This window comes from Neltuma alba, unplaced genomic scaffold (genome assembly GCF_004799145.2).
Source record: "Neltuma alba isolate B1F8T4 unplaced genomic scaffold, ASM479914v2 tig00011899_pilon, whole genome shotgun sequence".
Taxonomy (NCBI): domain Eukaryota; kingdom Viridiplantae; phylum Streptophyta; class Magnoliopsida; order Fabales; family Fabaceae; genus Neltuma; species Neltuma alba.
In genome coordinates, this window is record NW_021636497.1 from 257506 (window position 1) to 269609 (window position 12104).

The 12104-nt window shown below is 34.1% G+C and overlaps 1 protein-coding gene across 1 annotated transcript; it reads right to left on the bottom strand.

Annotated features, from left to right (window-relative positions):
- Positions 1-607: 607 nt before the first annotated feature.
- LOC114719234 (uncharacterized) lies at positions 608-3878 on the bottom strand. The gene is made up of 4 exons (XM_028904703.1): positions 3517-3878; positions 1246-3127; positions 854-901; positions 608-682 (listed from the first exon to the last, which is right to left on the bottom strand). Exons 1-4 carry the CDS (start codon positions 3876-3878, stop codon positions 608-610), a joined length of 2367 nt encoding a protein of 788 aa, XP_028760536.1.
- Positions 3879-12104: the final 8226 nt, after the last annotated feature.

Consider the following 12104-nt stretch of genomic DNA (forward strand, 5'->3'; position numbering starts at 1 on the left):
GGCGAAGTTCATTTTTTTCCTGTTTAAATGACAGGCTTTCCACTTTTGTTTACCCAGTGACAACTTCACTTAGCGAAATAACAACTTCGGAAGTGGAAGCGGCGAAGTTCATTTTTTTCCTGTTTAAATGACAGGCTTTCCACTTTTGTTTACCCAGTGACAACTTCACTTAGAGAAATAACAACTTCGGAAGTGGAAGCGGCGAAGTTCATTTTTTTCCTGTTTAAATGACAGCCTTTCCACTTTTGTTTACCCAGTGACAACTTCACTTTGCGAAATAACAACTTCGGAAGTGGAATCGGCGAAGTTCATTTTTTTCCTGTTTAAATGATAGCCTTTCCACTTTTGTTTACCCAGTGACAACTTCACTTTGCGAAATAACAACTTCGGAAGTGGAATCGGCGAAGTTCATTTTTTTCCTGTTTAAATGACAGGCTTTCCACTTTTGTTTACCCAGTGACAACTTCACTTAGCGAAATAACAACTTCGGAAGTGGAAGCGGCGAAGTTCATTTTTTTCCTGTTTAAATGACAGCCTTTCCACTTTTGTTTACCCAGTGACAACTTCACTTTGCGAAATAACAAGTTTTGTTAACCAATTGGCAATATCAGTATGCCAAATAACCACAAAGCACAGGTGGTTTGACAGCAACCTCTATTTGCTGATATAACAAGTAAGCAGTCTGCATTTACAATACAACCAAGGGAGTTTACAGCAATACTAAGTCAAATAACCACAAAGCACAGGTGGTTTGACAGCAACCTCTATTTGCTGATATAACAAGTAAGCAGTCTGCATTTACAAACAACCAAGGGAGTTTACAGCAATACTAAGTCAAATAACCACAAAGCACATGTGGTTTGACAGCAACCTCTATTTGCTGATATAACAAGTAAGCAGTCTGCATTTACAATACAAGCAAGGGAATTTACAGCAATACAATGTCATTTAGCAAAAAGTAAGAGGTCCGTTTACAACAACCAGATTTTGCAATAGTCAATAACAAAAAGACATTCACAACGTCGTTGACTTCTTTTTTCCTTGTCAGCAAACATATTACTTGCAAAAATAGCTGTGTAGCTATGCAACTAGCAACACCCTTCTCCCAAAAAAATTAAGAAGAGTGGAGCGTATATACACCAAAAAATTAGTTGTCGCTTGTAGAAATGAACTTCAAAATGGGTTGGGATTTTTGCAACTCCTCCTTGTGTGTCCAGGTTGGTGGCATCTGGTGCAATGGTAGACTTTTTTGTTCTGGAATTGTGATTCCTGCCGTTTAGTCCTTGGTCTTCCAGGAGGCCTACTTGTATTTGGTGGTAAAAGCAGGGTTTGTTCAACAAGATTCTCAAACCTATAGTCATTTGGGTTAGGCATATCGATTGTTACCACTGGAACCATGCTCCTGCCATATATTTTCTCCTGTGCTGAAATTTTGTAACAATCTTCAACATATTCATATACATTTCCCCCCACAGTCTTAATGGCTGCACAAGCATGGCAGCATGAAATTCCTGACATTTGCCAACCAAGACAACTACATTGGTATAGACCAAGGTCTACTCTTTGATCTCCACGAGATGTATGTACACACAGTCTTCCGCCTCCATAATTGTCACAGCTCATATACCTACTGAAATACACATTCTCCAGAACCTTTGCCTCGGTTTTTGGCCCAACACAATTCCTCCACTTACTCATACACATATATGATGCATGCATCTTCCTTGCTACTTTCTCTCGATGCTCATGGATCATTTGCGTCACATTATGCTTTCTCTCCTTCACCATCCAAGAATTGAAAGACTCAGCTATATTGGTTGTTATATTGTCCCATCTTTTAAATGGAAACTTGCTCATTGCCCACCTATTCACATCACCTTGATTGATAACCCAATCATGTAACTCAGGAGACATAGTTCTCAGCTCTGCCATTGCATTATCAAAGTCACTATCAACCCTTGCATAAGCAACTCTATCAAGAACCTTTAATGCATCTTCTTTTGACCATTGGCTTGTCCTTTTACCTCTGTTTACTTTCACTTGTTCAGCGCTGAAGTTTTCCTTCACATGCCTATAACAATACGCATGTCTTTCACCTCCAAATATTGCTTGGACAGCTCCTATTATGGCATTGTGTCGGTCTGACACAATTGTCACCTGCACCGAACCAACAATTTCTTTAATTTTGAACAGAAACCAAGTCCAGTCATCAAGGTTCTCTGATTTCACCACTGCTATTGCAAAAGGCAACAAGTCATTATCTGCATCATATCCCGACGCTGAGAGTAGTGTCCCCTTATATGGACCACTTAAATGAGTTCCATCAACATATAATATAGCCCTTGCACCACTCAAAAGACCCTCAATACACGAACCATATGCAATGAAAACCCGCTCAAATGTATTACCAATGGAAGCCCATTCAGCAACTGTTTTATCATCAGTTTCCTTTAATCTTTGGCATATCCATGGTATGAACATATAGGATTCTTCCGGTTTCCCATGTATGTGTTCCATGGCCTTTTCCTTTGCTCTGTAAGCTTGAGCATATGTTAGCCTCACACCATATTCCCTTTCCAGTGTCTTCCTTATTTCAGTAGGACGCTTTTCGGTGTGGTTCCTTATCTCCTCAAGTATTATTGATGACGTCAACGCAGCATTGCCAGCAAAAGTGACATCTAGGTTATCTTGCGCTGAATGAATGTGTTCATTAACGAATGTGGTCACGCGTAATAAAAGAGTATCCCTCCCAACAGCATTTGCACAAATCTTCCATGGACACCCTTCCACTTTACACCTCACATTCATCTTCTCCCTACTGTTTCTCACATATGTCGTTGCAAACTTCTGTGCAATACTAAACCTGTACACAGCCTCCCTAAAAGCTTGGGCATGTGGAATATATTGCCCCACCCCTGCAAAAACTCCAACCCATTTCATGCAATTCAAATTACCCCTCAATGTCCCTTCACTCCCTGAACCGTCACTGAAGTTTGTCTGACTTAAACCCCCTCCTTCATACGTTAGGCATTCAGCACCATAGTCAACAATGAGTGGTTCATAGTTATCACCAAGGTTCACCACACCTTCAGTCATTTCTCCCGACAGCCCAAACAAATTCTCACCCCTACACCCATAATAACAACGTTCGAATAGAAATTAGCAACAACACATTAGCAAATAACAACATTCTACTGTAACAAAGTTAGCATAATAACAAGATTTGTATGGGAAATATCAACAATTCATTATAAAATAACAACTTACTACTGTAACAAACTAAGCAATATAACAACATTTGAATGGAAATTAGTAACAACTCATTACCAAATTACAACTTCCAACCGCAACTTCATTACCTTAATTACAAGATTTATATCTAAATTAACAACAATTCATTACCAAATAACAACTTTCTACTGCTGCGCAGTGCACATGATAACAACATTTCTTTGGGTATTAACAATAATCCATTACCGAACAACAACTATCAACTGCAAAACTTTAACCACTTACATTTCTCCATCATTCATTGCTCCACCTTCCGTCTGGTTCCCTTTCGCTGCTACATACAAATGAGCACTGCTATCGTTATATCTAAATATATTGCAAATATCACCTTTATCATAAAGATCAACCAGTGTGCCCTCAGCAAACTTAACCGTGTACTTAATTTCGCACCCTTTAGCATCATTGTGTACCAACTGTGATATTGTTCCTCTTAATTCCTCCAGTGTTATCCCTTCTTTTATGCTGCTTGCTCTCACACTCCCTCCACCGTATTTAACTTCACCTTCACTGTTTCTTTCAAAATACCCACCAACATGGAAAAAACAAAACAATTCCTTCCAACAGCTTGACCCATTGTAACAGTTCATTTTGTCATCCTAACCTAGAACAACAATTTACATATAAAAAAATATATTAGCTTCACTATACTTTTATTCAATCAAATTTGCATTTACAAATCAAGACCAACTAACTCTTCTCTTCCCCACTTGACATTAGGGTTTTACAAGTTGGACATTCTAAATGACAAGATCTTTACTCCTCTCCCCCCACTGCACCACCGTTAACTTCATACTCAAATTACTAATTATTACCTCCTTCCATTTCCCCTCCCCCACTCTCCCATTCGTGATATTCCTAACAGAGATTAGTGGCAACCTGCGTCATGAAAATCACAGGTCAACAATCTGACTACAAAGACTAATATTTTGAATCTCAACCCAACCGAACCCTCCTTAAACAGTATTATTCCATGATCAACTCCACCGCTCACTCCCTCCATACCTATCACCCAACAATCCACAATGCCACTCACCACATTCAAGAACAACATCACATTCCTCGGTCTTACAGGGTAGAGAAGAAGAAGAGTATACTTAGAAACATTACAAGCATTACTTACTTGATTCTCAACCATGTGCACCACCAATCTTCTCCTCCAAGCTCTCCACGATCACTTTGTTTGTCTCAACCTTCATTAATGAATCTGATTGACTAAGGGGCAATTTCGTCTTTTCACCAACATTTGCTATTTGCAATTTGAGACCGGGTCCCTCATGATAATTTAGCAAATTCAGGTGACCATAGAGTGATTTTGCTAATTCGAGGATCTTTGTTTGTGATTTCCCCTATTATTTTAGAGCCATCCGTTCAACAAAAAAATGCCATACAAATTCAATATCCCCGGGGGGCAGGTTTGAACAAGGAAAAAAAATCAATACCGAAAAAGAGTCAACTTCAATTTTTTAAATACCAATGTAATCTTAAACAGGCTTGTAATTTTGTTAAATACTTATTATAAGTTCATAACAATCTTCGATCCTGGCCAAGAAAAAAAAATAACAAAATCTTCTATCAGGACAATGCCCCATTATTTTTGGACAAAAAGTAGTGAGCCTCGAGTCACTAATTTTTGAAAATCTCTCTGTTGGGATAATTTTTAATAATACTCCTCCGGTCCTTATTATAAGATCCAATTTGACTTTTTATTTGGTCCTAATTATAAGACCCAATCCATTTTGTCTCTTATATTTATGCATTTTTTTTCCAAGATAATCCTTCTAACAATGATAGTTTTAGCCAATATACTTAATTAGCAAGGATATTTTAGGAATGACAACATTTATTTATTATAAATAACCAACTTAACTTACTTCCTTAATCTCCTCAAATAAGTCAATTGGGTCTTATAATTAGGATCGGAGGAGTAACTCAGATGGGTCTAATATGTTTTTGGACTCTTCTGGGAAAACAGAGCTCCTAGAATCTTTCGGAACCCAATTTTGAGAGACCTATTCAATTGAATGTTTTTGTTTTTTGAGGAAATAATTGAGATATTGCATATGATAAATTGTCATAATAATTACAAGAACAAAATTTACATGGCTTCCTTAATTTATTAAAAGATTAAGGTATAAATTTGTCCTAAAAGTTTACGCTTAAAAGCATTGGATATTCGGAAGCCTTTTTTTGCTTAATGTCGTTCTGGAAATTTTCAAATCACAACAATGTCACCCTAACTATTATCTACGTTAAGTTTAACTGTTAGGTGATCAACTATGTTGAGTTGGCATGTCTACCTGACGTAGACAATAAGTGGACTTGCCAACTTAACATAGTTGGTCAACCAACGGTCAAACCTAACCTAGATAATAATTAGAATAATATTGTTATGATTTGAAAACTTCGAGAACAATATTAAGCCAAAAAATACTTTTAGATACCTAGTGCTCTTAAGCGCAAACTTCTAAAACAAATTTGTGCTTATCGTTTTATTAAATTTGGCGGGATCCATGTAGCTCATATGGAGCTAAGAAAATGAGTTCTACTGTTTACCATGAGCTTAATTTTCTATAAATTTTATATGATACTATATATCAACATTAATTTAAAATTTGTTACTCCTCCGGTCCTTAATATAAGACCCATTTAACTAATTTGATTAGATTAAGGAAGTTAGGTAAGTTAGTTAATTATAAGAAAAGTGACACATTTTTCCCAAAATACCATAATAATCTTTCTTAATACCCCCTCTCTCTCTTCTACTTGATTATGGGTAAGAGAGTATATATATAGGGGTAATTTAGAGAAAATTGATAAATATGAGAAATGGGTATTATATTTAGGACCAAAACCAACTCAAGAATTGGGTCCTATATTAAGGACTGGAGGAGTATTAAATGTAATCAATTACTTGATTTTGTAAATACTATAATTACTAGGCTACATACTTTTATTTTGCATGAAACTTCAAATGAATTCTACATTTCCACCGTTTTTCAGTTATAAATATTAAATTTTATTTTCGATAACATAGGTATACGTATGTGTGGACGTCGATGACAGCTTAAAATGATTTCATAGAATTTTATCCTCTCAATGGCTTAAACTCTCAACTAAATGGTTTTTCGGTATCCTCGTGATTAATGCATAGCCACCAACGGCAGAGGTTAACAGTTTGTGGTTATATATGATTGATCGTTTCAGGCCAAAAAAAATAAATGATTGATTGTGACTTTTGGGTTCAAGTTCAATGTCTCCTTAAACAGAAGTCATGCACTATTTTATAACTGGTTGACAATTTTTTCTGACCCTTATCAAATAACACGTGTTTTCACCATTTTATAACATTTGATCAATTGCTTGATTTTGTTACTATCCTAATATCCTCTGTGACTATTTTAATGTTTTGTTCAAAACCGATAATGATAAGCGGAAACAATATTCCCTGTCAATATTTTTCAGATAAATTTGATTTTTTTTTTGCAAGTTACATTTGAGATGTGTCTAAAATTTTGGTGTATTTTTTAAACTTGTATGTCTAATTGACTACATATCTTCTGTCTTTTTCTCAATTATTTTTTCTAATCTTTTTGTTTAACTCATTCTCTTTCTTATTGACATTTTCTATGAACAAACATTGATTGTCCATAAATAATTTTAATCAAGATCTTAATTTCCATGATTTGGTTGTTTTTAATTTGTCAAAAAAGACTGAAAAGAGTGAAACAAGGCAAATGAGAAAATTATGATGGAGGAATTAGTGGGTAATGAAGTGCCCAAAAAAGAGAAAAAGAAAAAGAAATGGAGGGTTGATTTGAATGAAAGGACAAGGACAACATATGATGAGTAAGTGACTTGGCTTCTCCCTGTATCCATATTTGTAGATCCCAGTTAATGTGACTGGTCATACTAATAGGTGCCAGCCAGCTTTAAAGTCACAATGATTCATTCATTACCATCCAGGTTGGCACCCATTGCCGTTTTGACCCTTTTCTTTCTTCTTCCTTTCTTTCCGTTGTTCGTTACTACTCCTGTGAAAACGACATCCCCACTTCCCACCGCTTTGCCAATCCCCCCACTTGTTTCTTTTTTCAATTAGAGAGGCCATGCATTCACAGTTTACAGTTATAAGAAGGATTATACCTAACTTAATCCTCATAGGGGGCTTTTGTACCATTAACTTATAAGGTGACTGGCTCCCTTATTTCTTTTTCCCCGATGAAATATACCTAACCGTCCTGTTTTCTGATAATTATATCCAATTAAGCTTTTGACATTGAAAGCTCTATTATATACTAATGAAAATAACTCGTAATTATCGTTAACTTATTCTATATTTAATTAAAAAGAATATAGTATGGTAAGAGTTTATTTGCGTCTAACTTAAAAAATACTCATCCAATCCTTAATATAAGAACTAATTAAAGACTTAATATTAGTCCTATATATATAAAGCCTATTTTATATATTTATCAATTTTTTTAAATTAGTTCTATTGATATTCCTCCAATAATAATCAAGTGAGAGAGAGAGAGAAAAGATTAAGGAAAATGCTTAAAATGTTAAAAAAATCATATTAACTAATTTAACTAGCATACTTAATCTACTCAAATTAACTAATTAAGTCTTATATTAAGTAGTGGAGGAATACAACATGAATTATCTACACAAGGCGCACAATTTGACAGGATTAAAGTTTCATATGTTCTTTTTCAAATTTCAAAGGTCTGCCAATGATTATCTGCATAAGTGCATATGGTTGAAAATTTGAAAGTGGTGTACTCCTCCGATTCTTAATATAAAACCTAATTGTTAAGTTAGTTTTGGTGCTAAATATAAGACCCATTTCTCATATTTATCAATTTTCTTTAAATTACTCCCATGGATATTCCCTCAACCATAATTAAGTAGAAGAGGAAGATGGGGTATTAAGAAAGATGATTATGGTATTTTAAGAAAAACTTGTCATATTTCTTATAATTAACTAACTTACCTAACTTTCTTAATCTAATCAAATTAGTTAAATGGGTTTTATATTAAGGACATCTAACCTTTTATCAGCTCTATGATACTAGATAAAATCAATTAATCTAAATTCAAATACTAGTGAGAATATGAGGTCAAGCAAACGTGATTCTCCTGACATTTTCCCCTTTCGCGATGTTTAAATTCTCAACTGTTTTAAAAAAGAAATATCTAGTTCATTTTAATTAACCAAATTGCTATTAGTTACCTTGCCTGCCTCACATTTTCTCTTTTCAAAAACTACAAGAACAAACAAACAAACAAATAGGAAGGCAACGACTCAAGTGATAATTTGATTGATGATATATCATTTATTTAATTTAAAGCAAAATTAGGTGGCGAAAGCTAGCTAATTGCGATGCCAAATGAAGCTTAATTATTGTTATTATCATTCTATAGGGTAGACCTGGCCGGCTTGGCTGATCTACTAACATGATATTTTTAATAAATCATGCTTTAAACCTAAATAATTGAAGTAACACAGGCTTGTTTTGGATTACAGGTCTGTGATGTTTGATGTTGAGGGCGAAAGATTTGGAAGCATTTGATAATCTTTGTAATTACGTAAGAGGAAAATTTCACGTTCCTCACTTTCCCATCAACTTGTTATTTTCTCTTCCCTTTTTTATATTATTTTTTTTAAGTTTCATCTCTCCCGCAATAATTACATATACACAAATATTTGTAAGTATGTGATTGGATTGAATTGTCGCAGCCCATTGTTTTTAGATTTCAACCAATATTGTCTTGGATGGATATACACGGCGCACTTAATTAATTAATACTACAATTCTTTGGCAGTCGTTATTTAATTTTTTAAAGGAAAATAATGCCCCCTGTTTTGATCACTTAAGAAGCAATTATTATGTCAATTATATTAGTTAAATTGAACAAATTATATTGATGCACATAGGTGTGTTAGTTATGTGAAGCATCATCTGCACATCTTACTCGAGTATTTGTGAATTTTAATTTGACGCATCGTTTCAAATACTTTGAATTTTAGATCGTGTCTCGTGACAATATATATAATATGATATTAAATAAATGAGAAATATCAGAATTTTCTCATTTCTGTATTTGGACTCATTTTGTGTCCTTATCCATGATCTAAAGCACCGAAAGGAATATGCTTTTATTTATTTTCTTCTTTTCCATTCCACTGTTCAGTACAATAGTAAAGAGAAGAGGAAGAAACTGAAAAAGGAAAGGTCACAGATGAATAGCAAACGCCCGTCTTAAAAGATTATAGAATGAGTTAACTTTCAAATAGTTAATATTTAATATTTTGTAAACTATTATCATAATATTAAGTAATAATGAATAAATAAATTTAAACTGTTGAGATATCATATGAATACATGAATAATATGGCTTTTAATTAAAATATTTTATAATTTTGTTCTTTTTTTTAATTGTTTAGTGATTGTATTTCTAAATAAATTAGAACGAATCTAAATTTTCAAAACTTACTATTTTTATCATTTAAAACTGTACTAATATTTTTTAATAAAATTTTAAATCTTAACCATTTAATCCAATAATGAAAATATAAAGTGAAGAATCGGGATAATGATCTCCATATGGAGAACAGAGAGATGCTTATGAAGTGATGTAATTCCAAAAACACTCCAAATCACTGGATGATTCCAGTCTGTACATGTAGTTTTTTGTTTTGTTTGGTGAACTATACACATATAATTGAGAGTACTTGTGAAGATATTTAAATGGGAAAATTCTAAAAAAATAACTATTACATTTCAAAATTCCAAATCAGAAATTACTAGAAAAACGTGTTGTTGTTTGTTTTTCAAATGTAGTCATTTTCTTTATAAATATAGTAACTAATACTCATTTAAAATTTTAAAATTCAATAATTACTTTTTTTAGATTTTTCCTATTTACATTGAGGTGGAACTGTGGAAGAAGAAGAAGATATTTGAATGGGAACTAAATTGAGATCCGGTATGAAACAGTTGGAGGTAATAATGCGAGAGGCGATGGGAAGCAGTTAGAAGTCATAATCAAGAAATGAGAAGGCAGCTGAAACACGAACGAGCAGAAGTAGGCCATCAATACAGGTAGAACTGGTCTAGCGGGGACCGGACCCACCAAGATGCCATAATCTTTTTATTTTTATTTTTATTTTTATTTATTAAAAAAAAGTGAGAAGGAGCCACCCCTATAATAAGTAGGGCTTTCAATGAATAAGAGTATGTCTCCCCAGTTTGCCATTTTACAATTAAAACCGCCATGTTTCAATTCCCATTTCCCTTCTTTCTCCCACTTTAGCACGCTCCCTCCTTTTCTTATATTTTTTTCAAAGTCATAAAATAATTACAAAAACTTTATTTCAAAATTTCAAAAAAGTTCCGGTGGTGCTTCACTTATCCATGACTTCCCTGTCATTTTTCTCTTTTTAATAGCATAATTTGAGTAAATTCAACCTGTCCATTTCATGTTGGCCTCCCCCAGTGACGTGGACCTTTTTAAACTCTACACGTGGTGCGCTGCACACCTTGCTGTGTCTCACGTGTCACATTCTTTGGAAGAAAATGACCCCCCCATCGCCATGCATTCCCGATATTATTATTATTTTATAATTTTACGCATTTTTCAAAGTGCAGTCCCATGATAGATATTACCACCCACATTCCATTTCATGTCGTTATCCTATTTTTCACATTAAAAACAAATTATTTACGAGCCTTCCACTGTACACCGTGGCACTTTTAGTGGCCCTGAATCATCCATCCACTATATACATGTATCTATGTTTGTATAAAACTCTGGCAAGTGAGGTTTATGAAAGTCGGGTCATTCACGATTCATTCATACAAGTGTTTATATAGTTCTGAGTTCTAAAATACCTGATTTTAATTTAAATTAATTATTTTTTGGGATGTGCGGGGGAAAAAAAAAGGTCCAGAAATGAAGACGTTGATGTTTGGAAGCGAGGGGTTTGGACATGATATGTTGGGAGGGGTGACCATAATATTCAAACTCGAATCTTATCTGAGAAATCTACTTTCGGCGAATGGTACGTTGGTGGGTTTAATGTTGTTTGACAATATAAGATAAAAACTAATGATTAATATGAGGATCAACTAATTAAAATTTCAAGTTTCCCAGGTGGAATTAAAAGGGACGTGACGCTTCACCTAACCCCATTACATAATACTGCAACATTGGGCTCCACCCTTTTTGACCAAAAGCCCATCTTAATGCACCGGTCTTCTGCCTCCATTAGGTCAATGTTTCATTTAATAATATATATTTTTAATTTCTTCATTTGCGTTTCTGAGCACCTTTAAGGGACGGCGCTGTCTATATGTGTATACAGTTTAAATCCACTCCCTCAAGTGGATTTTTTATATTAGAGTAATTATTTTTATAATCACGAGGTCTAGCATAATTGATACTTAAGTGGAGTTTTTAAGTATCTAGTTAGGCATTTAATCCCTGACGGTGTGTATAGAAAGGGTCTCATGACTAGCAATAAAACTTCTCAAAAAAGTTTATGATGTGAGGGGATTAGTTATTGCTATTCAATAATTTAGGATCAACTAAAAAATATTTATTTGTTTTTTTCATCAGAAAAATTTGGGGGGCTTAGATTTGGAATTCACTGACGTCAAACAAGCCCTGTGACTCAAATCCATTGTAATAGTGGTTTCATGACCCATGTTACTCATCCACTCCTAAAAATTAAAGGGAAGCTAACTAAATTAGGATGCTAATTTTTATTCTTAATATAAGATATTATTTTATTTTATTTTTATGTTTAT